The sequence below is a fragment of the Panicum virgatum genome, chromosome 4K, assembly GCF_016808335.1.
Source record: "Panicum virgatum strain AP13 chromosome 4K, P.virgatum_v5, whole genome shotgun sequence".
Lineage (NCBI taxonomy): Eukaryota > Viridiplantae > Streptophyta > Magnoliopsida > Poales > Poaceae > Panicum > Panicum virgatum.
In genome coordinates, this window is record NC_053139.1 from 6950919 (window position 1) to 6976073 (window position 25155).

The window sequence follows — 25155 nt, forward strand, 5'->3', positions numbered from 1 at the left end:
GAAGCTGCTGGAGCGGAGCGGATTGGGCGAGTGCAGGGCGTGCCAGACGCTCATGGAGGAGAAGGTGAAGCTGTCAAAGGACAGCACTGCCCCCTTGGTGGACGCCACGAGCTACCGGAGCATCGTCGGTGCACTGCGTTACCTCACGCACATGCGGCCGGACATCGGGTTCGCCGTGGGGTACGTGAGCCGGTTCATGTCGGAGCCGCGGGAGGATCACCTCGCCGCGGTCAAGCATCTGCTCTGCTATGTGGCAGGGACGCGCGACTATGGGCTCGTCTACCCAAGGAGGAGCAGAGGAGAGCTGGAGCTGATCGGGTTCAGCGACAGCGACATGGCGGGCGACGTTGATGGACGAAAGAGCACGACTGGTGTGCTCTTCTTCCTTGGAGCGTGCCCGATCTCCTGGCAATCGATGAAACAGAAGGTCGTCGTGCTGAGTACTTGCGAGGCAGAGTACATTGCGGCGGCGACGGCATGTTGCCAGGGAGTTTGGCTGGGGCGGCTGCTGGCAGAGCTCACCGAAGAAGAAGCTTGGGCACCTGTCCTAATGGTGGACAACCAGTCCGCCATTGCTTTGGCAAAGAACCCCCTCCACTATGACCGAAGCAAGCACATCGACACCAAATTTCACTTCATCCGTGACTGCGTCGATGGTGGACAGATCAAGCTCGAGCACGTCGAGACTGCTCGACAGCTTGGGGACATCCTCACCAAGCCACTTGGGCGCGTTCGACTCACAGAGTTGAGGACCAAGATTGGAGTTGAGGAAATTAAACAAGAGCAGTGCAATTAGGGGAAGGATTGTTAGATAATTACCCTTGCTCTCGCTTGTCATCATGCTTGAATAGTAGTGGGAGCTCCTGCTCCTGTGCTTGCCATGCCTGGTCTTTTGACTTGGGCGGCAGATGGTTGTAGCATATAGTAGTGGCTGCAAGTTACTATATGGCAGCATGGTAGCAATAGTTATAGCAGTAGCAAGTAATAGTAGAGGCTTCATTACACTGTAGCCATACCATGTACATTGACTGGCTGTGTCTATAAAAAGGAGAGCAGCTGCAGTTCACAAGATTAAGCAGCTCCACTTTGTGTGCTCTTCCTGAGTCCTTCTTCTTCCTCTCATCTTCTTCCTCCACCTGCAAGCAAGAGGGTGTTGTGTGTGTGTGAGGGAGTGCCAATAGGTTCTTCATCAGCGTGTCGAAAACATCGATGCAGTAACATGTGACGAAAGAAGTGTTGGTTCTCAGGCTGTAGGAAACCTCCACAAGCTGCGACGAGCAACTGCACCCCTCCTGCGACGGCAATGAGCGGACGGCCGCGCGGACAGGGCGCGGACGGCGCAGATGGCCGTGCGGGGAGGAGCCGCGACGGGTGGCGACGAAGACGGCCGGCGGAGGAGGCGGAGGCGGCCAGATCCGCGACAGGCAGGGCTTGTTGCTCCCCTCCCGCGACCGGATCGACGACGGATCCGCGACGGGGACCGCGTAGACGGGCGCAGATGGCGTTGGCGGGCGCCGCGCGACGGCGCGGATGGATCCGCCGCAACGGGCGGCGGACAGAGGACGGCGGTGATGGATCCATGACGGGCAGGGGCTGCTGCTCCCCTCTCGCGAGCGGATCAACGACGGGACGAACGGCGATGGAGATCTACGACGAAATCTTGCTACTGCTGCTGCTACTACGACGCAGCTACTAAAAAAAGAAATGGGTTTGGCGCTACTGGAGGAGAGGCCGCCCCCCAGGAGCAAACGAAGCTCCCAGGGGCAGCGCAGCGGCAACGGAGGGTGACGGACGAATTCAAGAAACCTGGAGCTGTGATACCATGTTACAAGATAGGAATGGAGGCTGAAATGTTGGATGTATTGGATAGCCCCAAATGGGGTATATATAGTACATGAGCACCCAAACCCTAGACAATAGAAAAAAACTAAACTACCCTTGACTCATTTACTCTTATACCCTTAACAGGCAACACTGGCCCGGTGGAAGACGCGAGCAGCAAGGTCTGGAAGCATGTGCACAATAAATACCCGTGTGGAATTCTCCTTCTGGTAGTATAATAATGTGTCCAAGTAGCTCTCAGTTGCATCAATGGGCAAAGCTAAACTATCTATAATCCAAGTGTTGTAACCCTGAAGGGTGTATACAAGCTCCGGGGTAATGCCAGCTCCATATGTTGAGTCTTCATAGATTAAGCTGGCTGTCCGCCATTTGAACATAGCAAGGATGGCAGCAATCAACTTGGCCTGAGAGGAGGCAATGGGTGCAGTATGCAGAAAGAATGGTGTTAATGATGGCGCCAATGCTGCAGAAACTGGAGCAAGTGAGAGGATTGGAGTGAGTGCGTGATTCCCAAGGTAAGCAATGTACTCAGCTTCGGCTGAAGTCAGAGGCCCAATAATTGCTTGCACCTGATCGTTTCTGATTAGATCATCGGCTGCAAGCATATGAGCATACAGCACAGTATACATTAGTATAACATTCAATGTTGACCAAAATCAGATATGCATCAAACTTGCTGTTTCCCTGAACTATGGTTTGCTGAATTACAGCATGTTAGCAGTGCTGATATAATGAAGCCTAAAGATCTTTTTTTTTTCCCAACGTGGGACTGTGCCCGAATTTCATTACTGAAAGTAACGAAATTACAGAGTTTTCAGTTGAGTAGCCACAAACAACCTAGCAGAACTACACCACACAAGTCTGGTGACCAAACACAAGTAAAAGCTGCTCGACAACACAGGACAACACTTAACCGGCAACAGAGCCCAACCTCTGTTTTTAACAATTCACTGCACCACCAGAGACTCAAAAGCAAGAAAACTCCACCCCACAAGCTAGACATTTAAACAGAACCAACGACTACGCCTCCATCAGTTGAGTAGAACCACACCGACATCCTCTGCTTGAGCTTCTTGCGGGTGAAATGATAGAGCAGCCTTCTTGAGATCTTCAGCGCCAGCTTCCAACTGCGACTTGTCTTCTTCCGACTGCAATTCTGCACAAAAAGACATAAAAGAAGAAGCTAAGCATATGATCTCAATAGGAGATCTTACAACCTTTTTTGTCAAAATGAATTTTGTTTCTCATTCTCCAAATCGCCCAGCAAATCGCTGCAAGCCCGACATATAGAAATTTTTCACTTAGAGGAAAGAACTGTTTTGCCCATAACCAAAACTGATCGAATGAGCATGGCCTACAGTCCGTGCCCACCACATATGCAACTAAACTCCAAACATATCTTGCCATGGAACAATCGAAAAACAAATGATTAACTGATTCATTTTCAAGACAGAAATTGCATCTCTTATCCCCATGCCAATCTCTTCGGGTCAGATTATCCCTGGTTAGGATTGAGTTCTTTTCATCCAGCCACATAAAGATTTTTATTTTCAGAGGTAGTTTAGCCCTCCAAAGATTGGTATGAGAAATTCTGGGACGTGATTCACATAGGTGAGCATACAGAGATTTTACAGAAAAAATTCCTCTCCCATCCCAGCACCATTTAGGTATGTCTTTTTCATTAGACAAAGCCAAGGGAGTTATCATGTCTCGCAATTGTCTGTATTGAATTTGTTTTGCCACATCTAACCATCTTCTGAACGTCAATCTCCACCCATTTCGAGCCATCCCTTCCACTGAAACCACATTAGTATTGCAAATAGCAAAGAGATCAGGAAACTTTTCTTTCAGAGGCATGGTGCCACACCAAGCATCTTGCCAGAAGTCTGTGGATTGGCCATTTCCCACAATCATAATTCGACCCTTCAGATAGAACTCTTTCACCTTGAGAAGATCATTCCAGATCGGAGAATTACCAGGTTTCTTTTCCAGATTGTGCAAACATTGTTTTTTCACATATTTTGCCATGACAATATCCTGCCAGAGCCCCTCACCATTTTCTAACTTCCACCACCATTTAGCTAGCAGACTAATATTCACCTTTTTTGATCATCATCTTTCACCATAACTACTTCACTTTTGTCAAAATTAATTTTAAGACCAGACATTTCCTCAAAAAGATATAGCAGCAATTTCGTGTTTCTGGCCACTTCCACTTCATCTTTAAGGCATAAGATTGTGTCATCGGCGTACTGCAGCACAACCACTCCATGCTCAACATAGTCTACTGCCAATCCAGTTATGAGGTTATTTTCCTGAGCTATAGTTATCATTTTTGCCAGAACATCAGCTGCCATATTGAACAGAAGGGGGGAGAGTGGATCTCCCTGTCTTACCCCTTTCCCACACATGAAGTAAGGTCCCAAAGAGTCATTTACTTTAACATTCAAGGTCCCACTAGTCATCACCGCCCAAATCCAGTCACACCACCTCTTATCAAAGCCTCTTTGTTCAAAGCACCTTTTAAGAAACTTCCAACTTATTTTATCGTAGGCTTTCTCAAAATCCAATTTAAACACCACCCCATTTTCTTTTCTTAACTTGGTGTCATGCAATATCTCATGAAGACACATAATTCCATCCATGATATTCCTTCCCTTAATAAAGGCATTTTGTGACTTATTTATGATCTTCCTCATGATTGTTTCTAATCTCATCATCAAGACTTTTGTGAAGATTTTGTAGATCACATTGAGGAGGCAAATAGGTCTATATTGCTATATCTTGTTGGCTTCTTTTATTTTCTGCAGTAAGGTGATAGTTCCATAATTGAGTCTTTTTAAGTCCAATTTTCCATCATAAAATTCTGCAAACATATCCATAATCTCACCCTTGATTATCTCCCAACAGTGCTGATAAAACTCAATAGGTATATGGTCAGGACCTGGTGCTGTATTTTTTCCATGTCAAATATGGCCCTTTTGACCTCTTCTTCAGTAAAAGGGGTAGTTAAATGGTTATTATCTGCCACCGAGATCTTTTCATGTATTCCCCAGCACTCAGGATCCAATTCTACTCTTGAGTCTCCAACAGGACCAAAAAAGGATTTATAATACTATGTAGCATGGTCAAGTAACTGGTCTTGTTCCTTGATAATACCATTATCTCCTTCCAGACTGAAGATCATATTTTTCCTTTTTTTACCATTTGCAACTCTGTGAAAAAAACTTGTGTTATTGTCCCCCTCCAACAACCATTTTGAATTGGATCTCTTGTGCCAGTATAATTCTTCCTCAGCCACCAATCTCAATAACTCAGTTTGGATAAAGGTTTTCCTTTCCATTATGTGAGATGGAAGTAGGCCCTCCTCTTCTTTTATTTCCAGATTCAACAATTCCTCTTGTAGCATTCTCTTGTTTTTTTAGCATGTCCTTTTAGGCTGATACCCCAACCTTTAAGAAATTTTTTCACTCTTTTTAACTTAATAATCCATACTTCAGCAGCATCTTTGGCTCTCACCTCTTCACCCCAAATTTCAGCTACCTTTGGTAAGAACTCATGCCTCAGCCAAACTGTTTCAAAGCAAAATGGATGGTTTTTCTTTTCAGGTTCTTGTCCATAACACAACAACAGATGATTGTGATCTGACATGAATCTTGGTATTTTCCTTAAAGTGGTTAGAGAAAAATTAGATTCCTAATCCTCATTAATCAAGATTCTGTCCAGCTTCTCCAAAGTAGGATTCTCTTGATTATTACTCCAAGTAAACCTACCTCCACTAATATCAAGATCTCTCAGCTCAAAAGAGTTAATGATAGAGTTAAAAATGTCAGAATGTTTATTATTGTGGAAAGACTTATTTTTTTCAGAGCTGAATCTTAATATATTAAAATCACCACCAAGAAGCATAGGATACTTTTTGTTGCTGCATATTTGAGCTAATTCAGTCAGGAATTGATCTTTCTTATCCTCTTGAGCTGGTCCATAGACAGTCACTAGCATCAGTTCTTTATTCTCTTTTTTATCCAAAACATGAGCAAAAAGAGAGAAATGACCAACTGAAAAGGATATGACATCAAATCTTTCTAGTCTCACCCCACAGAGCACACCACCTGAATGTCCAGTAGCAGGCAACCAGTGCCAAGAAAAGAGATTACCTGGGTCAATTTTCCTAAAAAAAATGTTATCATACTTTTTTTTGATGGTTTCTTGGAACCCAGCAAAATCAACCTGATAATCCCTCAATAACTCCATCATCCACCTACTCATGCCTTTTTTGGACATACCTCTACAATTCCAAATCAGTCCAATCATGATGTTTTTTTTCCAGATCCCTTCTTCCCCTGAGATTATAACCAGAGCTAATCTTGGTTACATCTCCCTTAGATACAACTACCCCATCAATAGGTTGGGGTTCTACACATCCAGTTTTCTTACAGGAGCTTTTTCTTTTCTGCTTTCTTTATACTTTCTGGATGACACCACTTTAAACCCTTCATCTGAAGAATCAGAATTCCAGGTAATAAACTTTATCTCCTCAGAGGGGAGATCAGTATCAGAACTAGCATTAGTTTTATCCTGCTTATCTTCTTTGGCTCTTTCAATTAAATTAGCCCGAGCTAATTCTAAATCTTTCATAATGTCAAAAAAATCTAGATCAATCTTTTTAGAGTTTATACCCATCTTATTGGTTCTATCTAATAAAACATCATTTTCAAGAACTGCAAAGGAGTTCTTGAATTTCAGAGAGTTACCTTCCAATTTTTTGTTTGCTTGGAGAGCTTCTGCTTTATCAGCCATCTTCAAGTGTCCAAGTCCTTGTTCTTTGATTCTTTTACTCTGCCTCATGGGATGATGATTGGCATCTTCATTTTTAGTCAATATTGTGTCAATCACTCCCTGATCCTCCTCATGCTCCCCTAATTTTTCTTCAATAACATCTTCCACTAGAGTTTCTGCACAAACTCTTGACTTCTCTTCTTCCATGTTGTCCCTTTCAACAACTGGGGTTGCGCCATGTTGGCGCTCCTTAAGTACCCATTTTACTATATGATTAGGAGTTGTTTTGGTAAATTCTTCGGGATGATTCATGTACTAACCCGCCACTTAGCACCCGAACTTGACCGTTTTCGATTTTGTCCTGGATTTTGGAGCATGTTGCATTTTGACAGGAAATTGGACATTTTCGGAGATGTTTTGACGCATGGTTACAACTGGGCTAAGATGAGGAATAAGAGGAAGATTCAACACGCGAAAGATGGGACCGAAAGGGGCTAGAAAAGGCCTAGGCCAGCCGGCCTAGAGTCCTTGGGCCGGCCGGCCTAGCCCTTTTCGGAGCCCAATCGATCTCGGTTTTCTTCAGCACGAAGTATGCGTCAACCCTAATCTATGTTTTACCAAAACCACCGACCATATCTGCCTATAAATACCCCGAAGCCGCCGTCAAAGAGGGGGGGGGGGGCGGAGAGATCGCAGAGATCGCAGAGAGGAAGCATCCAGAGACGAGTTTCAGAGATCCATTCGAGTTAGACACAAGAGAAAGGCGACACCGGAGGCCTCATCGCCCCTCGGTGCCGCTGCAAGTTGGAGGACAGCAAGGGATCCATCCCTTGCCGGAGATTTCACCACCATGATCGACTACGCTTCGCTTAGCTTCATGGGGTAAAGTCCTCGTTTGTTCATGGGGTTGTAAGGAGATCTTGAGTTGTAATTGCCGAATCCTTTATGAGATTGATCTATCATGATTCTTGTTGATGATGCTTTGATGCCTAATAGTTCGTGACTTGGCTTTGGGTTTGCTTTGCTCTTGCATGGTTTACTTAGATTACATCAACTATCGTGTTCTTGTTGATTCGTTACCGATTATCCTCGTGTAGTGACAGTATGCGGGAGGGAAAGGTTTTGATCTTGGAACACACTTTTGGTAGATTAGATCCGTTCTTCATTGCTTGGCGATTACATCTCTAGTGATCCTAGACCCTATGGACAAATGCTCTTCATATCTTGTGCACACACATACCATTGCTCACTAGTCTAGATTAGATTAGATTGGTTAGATTAGATCTATTTCACACTCAAACACTCAATATAGATCTTTTACCAACATCATTAGTGCTTATTTAAGCATAGTAATACACTTGTTCCGTGAATTGATAAACCTTGGGGGAATACTCTAAGGGAAAAGCTACACGATCCGTGCGCTTGCGGTACGTAAATTGGTGCTTTAAGAAGCGTCAACAAGCTTTTCTGGCGCCATTGCCGGGGAACAAGTGATTTTGCTACGTTTAACTTTGTATTAATTTTGTTGGTTACTAACACCTAACCTTTTCCCTACAAAATTTTTGTTTTCTTGTTTTTGTTTTAATTGTCTAGATGGACCATCTCATTCAACACGTGGAGGAAGGAGAAAAATCACTAAGGGACTATGCAAGCCCGCGATCGGAGGACTTCGACATGCAAAAATCAGATTCGGTGTTGCGAGCCACCGAGTACGAGATCAAGCCTCAAATCATCAAGATGGCGGCGGCAAACCCCTTTAGAGGAGATGAGACGGACAACCCATGTAGACATATCAAGTGGTTCACAATGCTATGCAACACGGTATAACAAGACGGAGTTCCGCTAGCTTGGTTTAGATGGAATCTTTTCCCATACTCACTTGCGGAAGAAGCGAGAAGATGGTTTGCACTTGCATCCTTCGAGGTAAAAGGAAATTGGGATGACTTGATGAAGAAATTTTGCGAGCAGTTCTTTCCGTTAAGCAAGGTTCAACATATTCTGAAGCAAGTGATCAATTTCGCGCAAGGAGAAGAAGAAGGGATAGATCAAGCATGGTATAGATTCAATGGATTGATTGAACAAGGATCGAAGCTCGGATTTTCCGGTGAAGTACTCTTGCATACCTTTTACTTTTCCCTAACCCCTGAGTGCATGCAGTTTATTCAAATGTGTGCAGGAGGAGATCTCATGGAGAAAACACTCACGGAAGCCGCCCAACTCCTACAAAAAATCAGCAAGGGTGCGGCCATGCGAAGAGATTGGGAAAAACTATGTTCGGCAAGCTCCGAGGAAGAATCTCAAGTACGGGTGCTTGCTAGAATTTTCAGAAAAGAGGCATCGGAAGTGAGGAAAGAACAACCGAAGCATGGGAAAGTCATTGAGACAAACCACGATGAAGAAGCATCGGTCCGGAGTGCAATGAAAGATGACCCGGAAAAGAAAGGAAGAACCACGGGCACCGCTAAATCGCTAAGGGAATTCGAGCAAATGGATTGGATACCAATTGACTTCGGAAGATTGTTCGACAAAGCAAGACCGCATCCAAATCAACGAGCAATGGCGAAGGTGATAGCGGAAGACTTCCCACCGGATAATCACATGGGATATACATTTGACAAGGAATCGGCCGGTGATATTATTCGGAAACTTTTTGAAGAAAAAGAGGAAGAGATTGACTTGGACGAAGTGCTGGAGATCAAAAGGACCCTGGGAGTAAACTCGGAATCGTCACCCTACGCGCACATAGCCCAAGTATATGCGATTGGAAGCGATCAAGGTGAAGGTAATCCATCACCCACACCTCGTGTTGATTGCATGATAGACGGAACAAAATGTTGCAATATTTTATGTGACGTTGGCGCCCATGTTAGTGTGATGAGTTCCAAGGTTTATGTTGAGCTTTTTAACGAAATATCAAACCTAGATGCCACAATCATTAAATTGATCATGGGAGATGGTAGATTAATCAAACCGCTAGGAGTGCTTAGAAATCTAAATGTTGCTATAGCGGGTAAAAAAATTCCTACCGACTTTTTTGTGATTAATGCTAGTGATGATGAGCATGAAGGCATAATTCTTGGAAAACCCTTTCTCAAATTAGTAAATGCTGTTCTAGATGTTGGAAAAGGGATTGTCACTTTTGATCTAGATGGAGAGAAGCACACATTTGAATTTCATTCAAAACCGTCTTTTGCTTCACCTCTACCTCTTGATAACGAAGAGGTAGAGAGCATTCGTTCCATTGATTCTTTCAGGGATCTTCTCCAACGCGCTTTGGAGAATGGAGACGCTCAAGATGATCAAGACGGAGAACTAGTGGAAACAATGGAAGAGTTGAAGCCGCAATACGGGAATTTGGAGGAAGAAAAATTTGAAGACATTGGAGAGTTAGATCAAGAAGAGGATGGTGCATCCGATGTTGAGATGAAGCCACTCCCCAAGGGATTGAAATATGAATTTTTGGGAGATGGCAAGACTTTTCCGGTGATTATTAGCGACGAATTGAGCCCGGAAGAGACGGAGAAGTTGCTGAATTTATTGAAGAAGCACAAAAAGGTGATCAGCTACTCGATTAACGACTTGAAAGGTATTAGCCCCGCTTTTTGCACACACCATATACAACTCGAGGAGCAATACAAGCCGGTCGTAGAGCATCAAAGAAGGTTGAGCCATGCTATGCGTGATGTGGTGAAGAAGGAGGTTATCAAATTGTTGAATGCCGGAATAATATACCCCGTGCCACATAGTGAATGGGTAAGCCCCGTGCATTGCGTTCTGAAGAAAGGAGGACTCACGGTTGTGAAAAATGAGAAGGAGCAATTGATACCGCAAAGAACCATCACGGGATGGAGGATGTGCATCGATTATAGAAAATTGAATAAGGCAACAAGGATGGATCATTTTCCACTACCATTCATTGACGAGATGCTAGAAAGGTTGGCAAAGCATTCACACTTTTGCTACCTTGATGGATACTCGGGATTCTTCCAAATACCTATTCATCCAGATGATCAACATAAGACCACATTTACTTGCCCGTATGGAACTTTTGCATATCGGAGGATGCCTTTTGGATTGTGCAATGCGCCCACTTCTTTTCAAAGGTGCATGATGGCTATATTTTCAAATTTCATAGAAGAGATTATGGAGGTATTCATGGATGATTTCTCGGTGCATGGCACTAGCTTTGATAATTGCTTGGGAAATTTGGAGAAAGTTCTTAAAAGATGTGGAGAGGTTGATCTTGTGCTTAATTGGGAGAAGTGTCATTTCATGGTGAAAGAATGAATTGTTCTCGGTCATGTTATCTCCGAGAGAGGGATAGAGGTGGACAGAGCAAAAATAGAAACCGTGGAGAAGTTGCCACCACCTACGGACATCAAGTCTTTGAGGAGCTTCCTCGGTCATGCCGGATTTTATAGGAGGTTCATAAAGGATTTTTCGAAAATCACCAAGCCATTGACACAACTTCTCCAAAAAGATGTGGAGTACATCTTCGATAGTGATTGTCTTCATGCATTTCGAACACTCAAGCAATCCCTCATAAGTGCTCCTATCATGCAACCTCCGGATTGGAATCTAGCTTTTGAAATCATGTGTGATGCAAGCGACTACGCCGTAGGAGCCATTCTTGGACAAAGGAAAGAGGGGAAGGTAAATGCTATCTACTACACAAGCAAGACTCTCAATGAAGCCCAAGTTAATTATGCAACATCGGAGAAAGAATTGCTTGCCATGGTATTCGCCTTCGAAAAATTCAGATCATACATAGTAAACCCTAAGGTGATAGTTTATACCGACCATGCGGCAATCAAGTATCTCTTGTCCAAGAAAGATGCTAAACCATGCGATTCGATGGATCCTATTGCTACAAGAATTCGATGTGGAGATAAGGGACAAGAAAGGGGCAGAAAATGTTGTGGCCGACCACCTATCAAGGATGAACCATGGAGATGATGGAAAAGAACCGATAGAGGATCAAATGAGAGATGATCACCTATATAGAATTCTCGACAAAGATAGTTGGATGAATGAAATAATAAGGGCAATAAAAGGGATGCCCTTGGATCACTTGGACAAGAATGCAAAGAGAAGAGTGATCACGGAAAGAAGAAAATACTATTGTGATCCACCATACTTATATAGATATGGAGAAGATGGAGTCCTAAGAAGATGCATACCGAGAGAGGAACGTGAAGAAGTTCTAAGAAAGTGTCACTCGTCGGAATATGGAGGACATTATGGGCACTTTAGAGCTCAAGCTAAGGTATGGGCTAGTGGATTCTATTGGCCCGAGATGCATGAAGATGCGAAAAGATTTGTTTCGACTTGTCCGGAATGCCAAAGGACGGGGAATATCTCGCAAAGGAATGCCATGCCATTGAACTACAATTTGCAAATAGATCTATTTGATGTCTGGGGAATCGATTTCATGGGACCATTTGTGAACTCACATGGGTTTGAGCATATATTGGTGATGGTGGATTATGTTTCTAAGTGGGTTGAAGCTATGCCGTGTCGGAAGGCATCAACAGAGGAGTCCACACACATGATTAAATCGGTAATCTTCCCTCGATATGGCATCCCGAGAATCTTGATAACCGATGGAGGAACACACTTCACGGGCAAAGACTTTGGTAAATGCTTGAAGAAATTGGGAATTGAACATAGAGTGTCCACGGCTTATCACCCCCAAACAAACGGACAAGCGGAAACTTCGAACAAGCAATTGAAGGACATTTTAAAGAAGACCGTGGTAAAAGGAGGAAAAGATTGGTCGAATAGACTAGATGATGCACTATGGGCATATCGTACGACACACAAAACCCCGATTGGTATGACTCCTTATCAACTTGTTTATGGAAAAACATGCCACTTGCCGGTTGAGCTAGAACATAAGGCATATTGGGCGATGAAGGAGATGAACTTTGATGTGGAAGCCGCTGGAATTAAAAGGAGAATCCAAATAAGTGAATTGGAGGAGTTAAGATTGAAAGCGTACAATAGTGCATCAATTTACAAAGAAAGGATGAAGAGATGGTATGACAAACGATTACAAAACAAGGAATTCAATGAAGGAGACAAAGTCCTACTCTACAATTCAAGATTCAAACTCTTTGGCAAAAGAAAATTACAAAGCAAATGGGATGGACCATACATCGTACACTCGGTTTCACCCACGGGAGCGGTGCCAATCATGGATGCGAAAGGCGACCAATATGTGGTGAACGGACAGCGACTAAAGGTATTCTTGGAGCCCGACGTCGTGCCCCTTTCATTACATCGACATATACACCATGGATGAGGAACCGGAACGTCAAGCCTAACGACGTTAAGCAAGATAAGTTTGTTAATATTCTCTTTTAGATTTTATTTTCTTAGTTTTATTTCTATTCTGGACGAACTTTGAGTAAAACATAGCCTTCTACTTTATTGGTGAGCACCTCGAAAAAAGTTGGAGTCCAGGGGGCTGAAAAACCCCCTGGGCCGGCCGGCCCAACACCCGTAGGCCGGCCGGCCTAAGCCACTTCGTGTGCGAATCGGTCTCAATTTTTGGTAGGTACGAGATAAGGAAATTTCAAACCTATGTCTTATAGATTTCGCATGCCAAAACCGAAGAGATTTTGGACTTCTCGTCCAAGTCTTTTCGGGATATAAATAGAGGCGCGGGTTAGATCTATTCTCTCCTACTTTTCAATCTACACCACCACCTCGTGAGAGACGTCGACAATGGCCGGTCCAGCGAGCGCAAGAGCCATGATTGCAGCAATGGAGATCGAGGAGAGAGGTTGGACGCCTGACACCCCCACGCCAAAGACGCCTAGCCCCATCTCGGCAACCGGTGCGCAACCCCTCCTTGTCGAAGCAAAGCGATGTGAAGCGAAAGCCCCTCCGAAGAAATTCAATACTCAAGCAAGGATGAGCGTTGGAGGGAAGGGCCTTCAATGGTACAACAAGAAGCTAGCTAAAGCCCGAAGGGTGGTCGTCGTCATCAGCAGCGATGAAGACGAAGGCGAGAAGCGACAAGACAAAAAGCCACCCGTGCCTAGGCGTTCCTTGCGCCTCCTCGGAGTCAAAAGAAAGAACTACATCGAGCACACCCCGGAGCCGAAGGATTATGCGGGGGACAGCGATTGGGAGAGCATCATGAGCCCTGGTTCATGGGGTGCCACCGGTCGTGACTACGATGATGATTGGCCGGGGTGGGCCGAAGAGGAGAGAAAAGAAGAAGATGACCCCTCCGGAGGCGATAGCGGCAAGAAGGAGAAGGACGACGACAGCCCCAACCGCAGCGGGCATCACTTCAGGTGCTGTGACAAGTGCCGCAATGACATCGCGGACCTCCATGCCACCATTGATAGGTGCCACGATCGAATCATGGCAATGGATAGAAGGATGGACGACATCGAGATCTTGACCGAAAGAGATTACAACTTCCTTCTCCGCAACATAAGGAAGTTATTCGGGATGGTCGGAAATCTACAAAAGCAAGGAGGAGGGCGTCCAAGATGCAATTGCCTGAGGTGCCGTTGAGAACACCGACGAGTGTCACACCCGTCTTTTATATCATTGCGACGAGGACGCCGCATAATCTAAGCATGGGGGGAGGTGTGATGACTTGTAAATTGAATTTTGGTCTTTGTTTACTCGAAAGTTCGTCGTGTGAGTGTGCTTTATTTTTTGCATGTGTGAGAGTCATAGTCTAGCGTTGTGTGCTTTATTTTTCGCATGTGTGAGAGTCATAGTCTAGCGTTGTGTGCTTTATTTTTTCGCATGTGTAAGAGTGAGTCTTAAATTAGCGTTGAGTCATGAAAACAAAATAAAAAGAGTCTTTGTTTTTGTTGGATCGTGCAATTTTATTTATGCATTCAATTTTACTTTATTTTCTTTAAAAGCAATTGTTCACGAGCGTTGTCATGAAATTTATTTCGTATTTGTGGAGCTTAGTAGATTATTCGTCCATGTTAATACCCACACTTGAGCTTTGATCTAGCACTTGGTTTTGATTACGCTTGCGAGTAAGGCATGATTTGGAGGACTTTAATTTCATAAAAATAATAAAACCCCTACAAACATAAGGTTGATCAAGTTCTTGACAAGTCGAGAGTAAAAATCCTATCATCCAAAAGCTTTATTCGTTCCACCATAAGTATTGGATGTACATTGAGTTGAGTTAGGATTTCTTTCTCTTGGGAGTTTTAATTTCGAGAAATAATCATGTCCGTATTTTTCATCTCTGAATTGCTAGCCCCGTCAATATTCGGTAATGAGAATTCCTCATTGGAACAACTCATGAGATCTACCGGATTCCAAAACCTGAACCCGAGATTATCTTGTTTATTATCGTCTTCTTTGACCACAACCCAATTGTGAGGATACGTTCTGTTTCTGCGCATGATTTGTATAAAACATAACTTTGGGATGAAGAAAGGAAGGAGTACTGGAAAGATGGACCGAATCCGACCTGGAAAAGCCCTAGGCCGGCCGGCCTACACCTCCTGAGCCGGCCGGCCTAGGCCTCTCTGGTCTCGGTTCGGGCTCCAAAAATTCAGGGAGACACTTTGGAGATTTGGCTATCTATGTTTTATAGAAAGTGTCCTATGAAAAAGGGTCGGAACAGAGAGAGAAAATTCGGGAGAGAAAAAAAAGAGAAGAAGAAAGAGAAAAGAAAAAAAATGTATGAGAAGAGAAGAAAAAAATAATAAGAGGGGATTCTATGGTTGGAGAAGTGCAAAAAGATATCACCTTGTTGTTTGAGAACAATATCCTCAATTCCAACCATGTGCAATCCGACAATGAAGACGATGCTTGTGCCTTGAAGTCAATCTTTTTGTATGCCTTTGCACATGTCCACCATTCTAAATCTTCTTACCCTTGAACCCTTTACATTATGGAGAAACTCTCATGATCATTGGCTCAGAAGGTAAGCAATCATTAGAAGGTTTTCTTAATTTTACAATATATGTATATACTTTGCTAAGCCTCACCTATAGCCCCACTTTATACTTGAGAGACTTTTTGGGAGATGAGAGTTTGCAAATAAAATAGGATAGCCACTTATATTGAGAGACATGAAAGGACTTGTGCAAGAATTTTTGGTCTAACCTTTGTTGCAGGGTATTTTGTTTCTTAAATAAAAAAAGAGAGAAAAACCTTCAAGGATGGCAAGAAAAGCAAGTGTTGTCGATATTCGAGTTGCCGGCTAAAGGTAAGAGTTGTGGAGTAATATTGGATGAGTTTTTAAACGCCCATGATATGATTATCCTCGCTGCTCCTCTGACCTTTGTTTGAAGAAATATTGTTAAACTTGTTTGCATAAGTAAATTTTGCAGTTCGAGAACTCTTGAGCAACCCATGGAAGGATTTGATGATTTGATTTGTTCGAGGACGAGCAAAAGCTAAGCATGGGGGGAATGTCGACGCTCCTTAAGTACCCATTTTACTATATGATTAGGAGTTGTTTTGGTAAATTCTTCGGGATGATTCATGTACTAATCCGCCATTTGGCACCGAACTTGACCGTTTTCGATTTTGTCCTGGATTTTGGAGCATGTTGCATTTTGACAGGAAATTGGACATTTTCGGAGATGTTTTGACGCATGGTTACAACTGGGCTAAGATGAGGAATAAGAGGAAGATTCAACACGCAAAAGATGGGACCGAAAGGGGCCAGAAAAGGCCCAGGCTGGCCGGCCTGGAGTCCTTGGGCCGGCCGGCCTAGCCCTTTTCGGAGCCCAATCGATCTCGGTTTTCTTCAGCACGAAGTATGCGTCAACCCTAATCTATGTTTTACCAAAACCACCGACCATATCTGCCTATAAATACCCCGAAGCCGCCGTCAAAGAGGGGGGGTGGAGAGATCGCAGAGATCGCAGAGAGGAAGCATCCAGAGATGAGTTTCAGAGATCCATTCGAGTTAGACACAAGAGAAAGGCGACACTGGAGGCCTCATCGTCCCTCGGTGCCACTGCAAGTTGGAGGACGACAAGGGATCCATCCCTTGCTGGAGATTTCACCACCATGATCGACTACGCTTCGCTTAGCTTCATGGGGTAAAGTCCTCATTTGTTCATGGGGTTGTAAGGAGATCTTGAGTTGTAATTGTCGAATCCTTTATGAGATTGATCTATCATGATTCTTGTTGATGATGCTTTGATGCCTAATAGTTCGCGACTTGGCTTTGGGTTTGCTTTGCTCTTGCATGGTTTACTTAGATTACATCAACTATCGTGTTCTTGTTGATTCGTTACCGATTATCCTCGTGTAGTGACAGTATGCGGGAGGGAAAGGTTTTGATCTTGGAACACACTTTTGGTAGATTAGATCCATTCTTCGTTGCTTGGCGATTACATCTCTAGTGATCCTAGACCCTATGGACAAATGCTCTTCATATCTTGTGCACACACATACCATTGCTCACTAGTCTAGATTAGATTGGTTAGATTAGATCTATTTCACACTCAAACACTCAATATAGATCTTTTACCAACATCATTAGTGCTTAGTTAAGCATAGTAATACACTTGTTCCGTGGATTGATAAACCTTGGGGGAATACTCTAAGGGAAAAGCTACACGATTCGTGCGCTTGCGGTACATAAATTGGCGCTTTAAGAAGCGTCAACACATCATCAATCTCCAATTGCACAGCCATTTCTGCTACACCCTCCCCATAATCTCCAGTTGCACTCTTAAGCAGGGTATCTTCTTGGCTTGATAGATAAGGCTGAGGAGGCTCCTGAGTTCCATAGAGGGGACTAGGAGAATGTTGTACCTCCAGCACATTGTGAATTGTTTCTATGCTTTTTGGAGGCAACTTATCAATGTCCAGGTCTGCATGATTAGAACCTGACTGATTTTTGAGGCCTCTCAGAGCATTTTTAGCCTCAATGGCTGCTAAGGAGTCAAACTTTGAGTTGTAGAAATTAGTGCCATATTCATTTATGGTTGCGGACACATTATCCCTCAACATGACAGTGAATAGGTTCTTGATCTCCATATGTTTAAAAGATCCAAAAGTCAAGTGTTGTCTTCCTGGTGAAATGATGTCATCAAAGCACAGACCCTGATCTTCACTTTCTTCACTGTCCTCTTTATCTTTCTTTTCCACTTCCATAAGTGGCTGTTTTCCTTTGTCAAGAGTGCCAAAATTCTCATTTTCAGTTACCCCTCCAGGTTCTTGCTGAGATTCATCATTCTGCCTTCGTTGATGACTATTTTTTTTCAGAGTTGCCAACTGAATTTCCCTGAGCTTCACTCCCCTTATCTTGTTGTGATGTGCCATCACCCCATCTAGGTTTTTTAGGGGAAGGAAAGTCCCCTGAAGGCATGTCAGTAGTTCTGGTCCAACTGGTCCCAGCAGCATTGGTGACCCCTTCCTGTGGGACTTCCCTCTAAAAGGTGAAGTCATAGAAGTGAAAATCCAACAGACCTTCTACTACAGCCGGAACTTTGGTTATGTCCCTGCATCCAATCTTTACCCTGATAAATTCCCATCTCTTGATATTTGCACTATCAACTTCTAAAGGTATTCCAACCAAAGATGCAATTAAACTAGCTTTTTTCATTGTTCTTTTTTCTACAGGAATTCCCAGGATCCTGAACCAAGCTGATTCAATCCCAAACTTGGTTCCAGCATTAGATTTCCACTTTTCCACTTTCAGAGTGACTTCTGGATTTGTCCTCATGCGCATACCAATAAAGTATGATAGATCTTCCACTTTTTTTTGTTGTAGGGAATCTCATTTGGAAAGTAGTGTCTGTTAGCTTCTTTGCATACCATCTCCAGCTTGATGTAGGACCAGCTTGAGTTCTGAATTCATGCTCAATCTGTCTAGCAGTTGCCTCCCCCTCCAAAATAGTGATGAGAGCACAATTAGCCATGTCTCTCTCTCCCTGGTCTTGATCCCCATCCAAAATCACATGGAATCCTTGACCTTGTGCAGCTAGGCCACAATAGGGCGCCACCCATTCCCATGGCATGATTTCAGGACATACTCTCTGGACATGCCCTTCTTTACCACACCTTGGACACACTACTGATTTTTTACACTCTTCAGATTTATGACCAACTCTCCCACATCTATTGCAACCTGTATCAGGGTACTTAACTTCTGGATTCTGCAATTCCACTCCAAACTAACCTGAATGATCCATTCTACCTAGATTTCTAGTATCCATATTAACTCCTCCAGTTGGTCCATCAACCCCCGATTGCACTGTTTCCTCTGGGAAAGCTAGCCCCTTCATTTTCAGATCCTCCTGCAGTTTAGCCTGTCTTTCCCTCTCCAAACTTTCCACCTCTCGTTTCCTCTGTTCTTCCTGAATCCTATTTTGCTGTTCTCTCCCCTGATTTAAATTATTCCTGAGGTCGAACTGTTGTTCTCTTGTATTGCTGTTGAACTCCTGTCTGTTCATATCCTTTTGTTGCCACTGAAAATTCTGCCCTCTTCCTCCTCTGAACGGTCTCTCCCTTCCCTCTCTGAAGCTGTGATTAAATATGTTTCCCTGCCACTGATACTCATTCCCACGACCACCAGTCTGATTGAAACCGAAGCCCCCAGATCTCGGACCATGTTGTCCTCCGAAACGTCCTTGATCAGCCATCGCAAACCTTGAATCGGTGCGGACGACCTGCACAAATGATCTAGTATCACCACCCATCGTCGACCATGGAATCGAATTTGCACCACGAAGGGGCGCAGATGAAGAAATTGGCACATAAATTTCCTCGCAAGTACCTACCTCTCTGCTGCGATTCCACAGATGATCAACACTCTCACACAAAGTCGAGTCTAGATCCTCCCGTAAAACTCTCGTCCGAGGCCGGATCGAATTCTGGGCACCCCAACTAACAGAACACGAAGGGTTCTGTAGATGGGATCTCACAATTAGATGAAGCCTAAAGATCTTGGTCAATTCTAGTTAGTAGTTTCTTATATATATTATCAATTAGATGTGGCTATGGTCTATTATACTCAATCCAAGCACGTAGAATTCAATATCCAAAGTCCACCTCTACCAGGGATGGCAAAACAGCCTGCTTCTAGCAGCGCAAAAGGCTAATGGAGCTGTATATAAACAGTGGCAGAGCTTGCCGAGGACTTGAAAGGGGCCAACAAGAGCGAATTGCATACATAGAGCAATTGCTCTAAGTAGTGAAATTAGCTATTGCTTTCACGAACAGAGGAGGGTAGGGGGGCTATGCCACCTTAACCACAATGAAGCTCTGCCCCAACTGCTATTCCAGTGATACCAAAGAAAAAATTGAACAGTTTATCAAACTCTACAATAGAACACTTGGAGCAGAGATAAGATAACTAGCATAGGGTGCAGAGTTGGTGCCTTGGCGGTATCAATCAATATAAGGCGCCATAGACGACTAGCTCATTGAAGAAATTCCAAATGTAAGTATGTGGAATTGGATTATTCTAGTGCTCTGATAGTGGAAGGGCTTTTTATTTAAGCAAAAAAAATGATGGATGCTTGATTTAAGACCACTACTCAAGGATGAAATGGACGGGGTGGGTGCAAACTAGAGCTAAATATGTTGCGAAATTTTCTCTTAATACAAAGATACACAGCTCTCTTGCGTGTTCGAGAAAAAAATGTTGCAAGATTACAGTGTGCTGACAGCGGTCTGGGCTTGTGCCTCTGCACATACTTCCTTGCTTACCTTCCGTGCTTGGTTCTCCTTTCAATCCTCTTCTGTCCTCTACTTCCCTTTTGTAATGGTTCTTAACGACTTCTCCAATGAAATGTATCAGAGCTCACTGCCCCTCTATTAACTTTTTTTTTTTGTAACTAAGAACCACACCAATTTGATAACTGCACTCCAAACTGCTGCTGCTAGTTTCTCAAACCTTAGACATGACATTGCCATCTTTTCTTTGATTTTCCAATTTCCCTATCACGTGAAATCATAATCGATCCAATTGCTCGAAAGAACCACGAACCTTTTTCCTTCGGGGTTCCACTCAGTCACGAGTCACGAATACAGGATAAGGGGGACGAGCCCCCGGCAGAGCTCAACCAGGAGGCAGATGCATCCTGGTTCAGGAGGTTTGGGCATTAGCCTCGATACGGGACTATTGGGGACGGCGACGGCGCCATTGAGATCGGCCCGGAGGAACTAGTGGCATGGAGATCACGGGAGCTGGGAGGGTGGGCGTGCACGGCATGCATCCCGCCAGATGAGCGCTGGGCGCAGCAGCCGATAGGCTCCAGTGCTACCCCAGAAGGGCGCTCAAAGGGCGGAGGCAGGGGCCGCGGGCTCGGCGGCGGCGGCGGCGGCGAGCTCCACACTGTCACAGAGCCGCCTCGGTGCCGGCGGCAGGGCCAAGCTCCGAACAGGTATGGCAATGGTCGGGTACAGTGCAAATAGACCACATATCCGTCTGCGATAATACCCGAAACTTGAAGAAATATTTATACCTGCAAAGTCTAGCGGGTCGAATTTTATGCCGTGCCCGTACCCACCGGATACGGATCGAGTTTTGGGTTATGTTGTTTGATCACATGAATTAGCACATTTTGAATTTATCGTCTATAAAAAAATAAATGCAAAACATTAGCAACATAGAGAAGGAAACGTTTTGCACCATTTTTTTATCTTAAGCATCTTTTAAGTTGTATGCAAGTAAATGCATTCAATTATAGCTAAGTATTTCATCTAAAAAATACAACAATAATGCATACACTTAATTGCAAACTATAAGAAAAATATCAATGTCACTTTCACAACTATTAGTTCACACAATTTCATTACCACTCTATGTAGTAGTTCATACCATCACTAGAAAATGAGATATAAAATTTAAGAACAAAGGAGTTCATTAGGTTATAATTATTGTATTTTGAGTACCCAACGGGTACCCGCGGGTAATGATTCTTACCCGTGCTCTACCCGTAGGCGTGCTCGTGGGTAAAATTGTCATCTCTACTTCCGAGCGAATTTCGCTTTAGCTAAAATTAACTTTTCGTGTTATGGTAGAGTCCAACAGATTAGCTATTTATTTATGTAACTCTCTCCCTCCCCACACACTATGACATATGAGTCCCACCCTATTCTTTCTCTCTCATCCTGCCTGCTCTGCTCCATGCTCCCTCCTCGGCTCCTCCACACCTCCCACTCGGGCCATGGTCGCGCTGCTCCGTTGGCAGCCGCGCCGCGAGGGGGACCCGCTGGAGTGCCACGGGAGCGCGGGACGGAGGCGGGGCAGCCGGCGGCGCTGCTCACTCTTGACCCACGAGCTCCGGCGGCAGCGCCCGTGCGGCCTCGGCCTCGGCTTCGCCGCCGTTGGCGTCCCAGGCGGAGTATAGGCGGAGGATAGGCGGCGGCGAGAGAGCAGGACGAAGACGCGCGGACGGGAGGAGCGAGATGGCGAGCGGGACTCCCTCAGCAGGCCCTCGGGCAAAAATGCGAGCGAAGGGATCGGTTTGGTGAGGCAGAAAGAGAGTCTATTGGATGCAGTTTTCACAAATATTTTTTTTCATTTTTACCTAACCTGATATACAAAGATTGTTGGAGTTGCTCTAAAACAATCCTTAAACCTGTCAAGTCGTTGCGCTCGTACCAGCGTGCGCCGCCGTGACGACGTCTCCGCGTCGCTCGTCAGGTCCAGCACCACACCCACGCGCACGCCGGCCGCCGCCGCCGCCGGCAACGGCACGCCGCCGCACAAGACGTGCAGGAGGAGCAGAGCGAGAGAGAGGCTGGGACTGGCACGGCTGCAGTGCCTCAACGACCGCTCCATCTTTACACTACAGGAGTTTGCAAAAAATTTTGGCCACACCCAAAAAGCTGCCAGTGGCAGATCTCCCGGCCAATTTGTTTAGGCCCAACTATTTTGGGTGGCGTTTACCGAACTTGTTTGTGACAGCAGAATGAAATTTACCATTTTGCCCTTAACAAAGGCATCACAGGGTACCCTTTGCATATGCCTCAAACTACATGCAGCACCATACGCGTTGCCAAAACTGAATCCATAAATTGATGAACTGCCACATGTTATCACAAAAGCTACAGTACAAGTAATAATACACGTCCACAACTGATCAAAAACTCAACAATCTGAAAAAAACAGCACAAACAAAACTGTTGCCGCAAAAAAAAAACAATGGATTCGCTCACACATTCACACGTACAGCTCCAAATACATACGTACACAAGTGCAACAAAACTGTTAATTACGGTTGAACAAAGCAAGCGCAAGGGTATTCCGAAACTCATTCATGTCGTCCGGTTGATCCGCCACTTCTTCTGGGTCCGGCTGATCCTCTAATGCTTCAGGTGGGACAAAATTTTCATCACGATCACATCTGCGAAAGTGTCTATCCCGTATACCACTATTCCTAATGAAATTATGCGATGCACATGCGGCCTGTATGATTTCGCTCTGCTTGTCAGGGGAATAAGGAGGTATTTCCTTCAGCATCCTCCACTTCATTTTCAACACACCAATAGACCTCTCAACGACATTCCTAAGGGAAGAATGTGCATAGTTGAAGGTCTCTTCCATACCTTGTGGCGGGCCGGCATTCCTATACTCCTGCAGATGGTACTTGGTTCCCTTGTAAGGAGCTAGGTATCCCACCTGGTTGCAATACCCCGAGTCCACTAAGTAATATTTTCCTACACCAAATGAACCTGAGTTAGTGTCATTACATCCACATAACATTGCCAAACTACATCAGAAGCTTTGCAATTGTACCTGGCGGTGGATGTGGAAAAACATGGCTATATGTTGTGATTGCATCATTAAAGGGTCTCATATCATGGACAGATCCGGGCCATCCACTAAGCACAAATGTAAACCTCATGTCAAAGTCGCAAGCAACCATAACATTCTGTGTGGCCGTCCCTTTCCGACACAAATGCTGCACGAATAGATTCTTCGACACCACACACTGTACATGAGTTCCATCTATTGCCCCTATGCAATTAGTGAAGTATGGATAGAACCTACGGCTGCGAAGTCTCGGATGCACAGTGCTGAATTGTGCATCATCAGGCTTTATGATGTGTGCAGCAAGCCTTAGCACACTCTTCAAAACTTTGCTGAACATGGTGCTTACTGTCCCCAAAGATCGCTCAAATCTGTCCTCAGCTTGCCTGGCTGACTGAGGGGACCCAAGCATCCAAAGAAACATCCCTAGAGCCTCTATCGAGGTTGATTTTGAACTAGATTTGAGTCCATAAGATTGTGTCAGTAGAGAGTGCAGGCTATAAAACATGTCCGGGCTCAATCTAAACATGTTGTAACAAGATTGTCTATTGTTCAACTTCAAATGAACCCATTCCAAACCAGACAATTTTGGTCGCCTGTAAGGTGCTCTACTCAAATGTTTGTCAGCATGCATTGCAAATTCATACATACACAAGAAGAAGTCCTCATCGTCATCGTCGGCTGCCATGCACATTGCCATCATCTCATAGAAGTCCTCTTCGACATGTTCTGGGTCCAATTTGATGATGTCCACGGAACCTGCAGGAACAACCAAAGACCATCACTGTTAGGGGCACCTCTGACACATGCTTGAAAAGTGTCTTCAGCAATAGGGTTTCCATTTGCATCTCTACCCAACCCCGATCCCCCATAGCGCAGCAAATTGCAGAAGTGCAAATTGCAGAAGTGCCATTCTTTTTTCAGGTTTCTGAACCTGCTAGAAAATTGTTCTGTGGTGTGCAGCATTCCAGTGGCAGCAAAGAACCTGGTCCTGATATCGGCCCAGCCTGCCTTGCTCATAACACCCTGGGTGCAATTGCCATTGTCTATTTGCATGCAGTAAAGCTGGCAGAAAATGCATGTGCGCTCAGGAGTCTAATTGGCCCTGGCTTTCGCAATGTTGCGACCCTAAAATGTTTTGCAACGACAACAACGGAAAGCAAAATGACGTCTACAAGGCGGTCATCGTATGATGGAAAACATTGGCGACTAGAGCTGGGGAGAAAGGATTTGTACCCGGGGTGGAGGCGGTGGGGGGTTCCATGTGCTGTCGAAGTTGTCGCTGCCGATGATGCCGGGGGCGCGGACTCGGGGAGTCGTGGGGGTCCGGCCCCTCGCGCCCGTCGCAGTTCCTCCTCCTTCACCGCCGCTGCGAGGCTCCTGGGCGCCGGATCTTGTTCCTCTCGACTCAGGTGAGACGCGAAGGGGGGGAGGGGCCTGCATTGAGTTCACCTCCTGGCCCGAGTTGATGTAGGTGCCGTAGGCGTTCATGTCCGGCCACGGGTTGACGGAGTTGAGATCCATTGTGCTGAAGGCGGCCGGGAACCCGGAGCCCCTCGGGGAGGGGGCACCTTGGTTCGGATACCCGCCGCCGCCATTGAAAGCCTCGCCGTCCGAGCTGTCCATCGGGTCGACCGGCCACCCGAGAGCGTGGATCTGCACGCGCGGCGCTGGCCCTACGAGGCCGGGATGCGGTGGTTGGAAGGGAATCAAGGGGAGGGGGCGGCTAGGGTTCCTGAGGAAGAGGGAGACCGCTGCGGCGGCTGGTTGGGGAAGGCGAGGGCGGACGGACGAATGGATAGGGTTGC

General features: G+C 45.1%; 1 protein-coding gene across 4 annotated transcripts; it reads right to left on the reverse strand.

Moving 5' to 3' along the window:
- Positions 1–1801: 1801 nt before the first annotated feature.
- Positions 1802–25155, reverse strand: LOC120702870 (glutamate receptor 2.2-like). Of its 4 annotated transcripts, none has more exons than XM_039986832.1 (5): positions 24584–25155; positions 23333–24106; positions 23143–23253; positions 19522–21016; positions 1802–2580 (listed from the first exon to the last, which is right to left on the reverse strand). In XM_039986832.1, exon 5 carries the CDS (start codon positions 2469–2471, stop codon positions 1962–1964), a length of 510 nt encoding a protein of 169 aa, XP_039842766.1. In that variant the 5' UTR covers positions 2472–2580; positions 19522–21016; positions 23143–23253; positions 23333–24106; positions 24584–25155; the 3' UTR covers positions 1802–1961. The 4 variants fall into 4 exon arrangements, 3 of the variants coding, with proteins under 3 accessions (XP_039842766.1, XP_039842765.1, XP_039842764.1); XR_005686566.1 differs by having other exon boundaries at positions 2309–2437; positions 20576–21016; XM_039986831.1 differs by lacking the exon at positions 1802–2580 and having other exon boundaries at positions 20145–21016.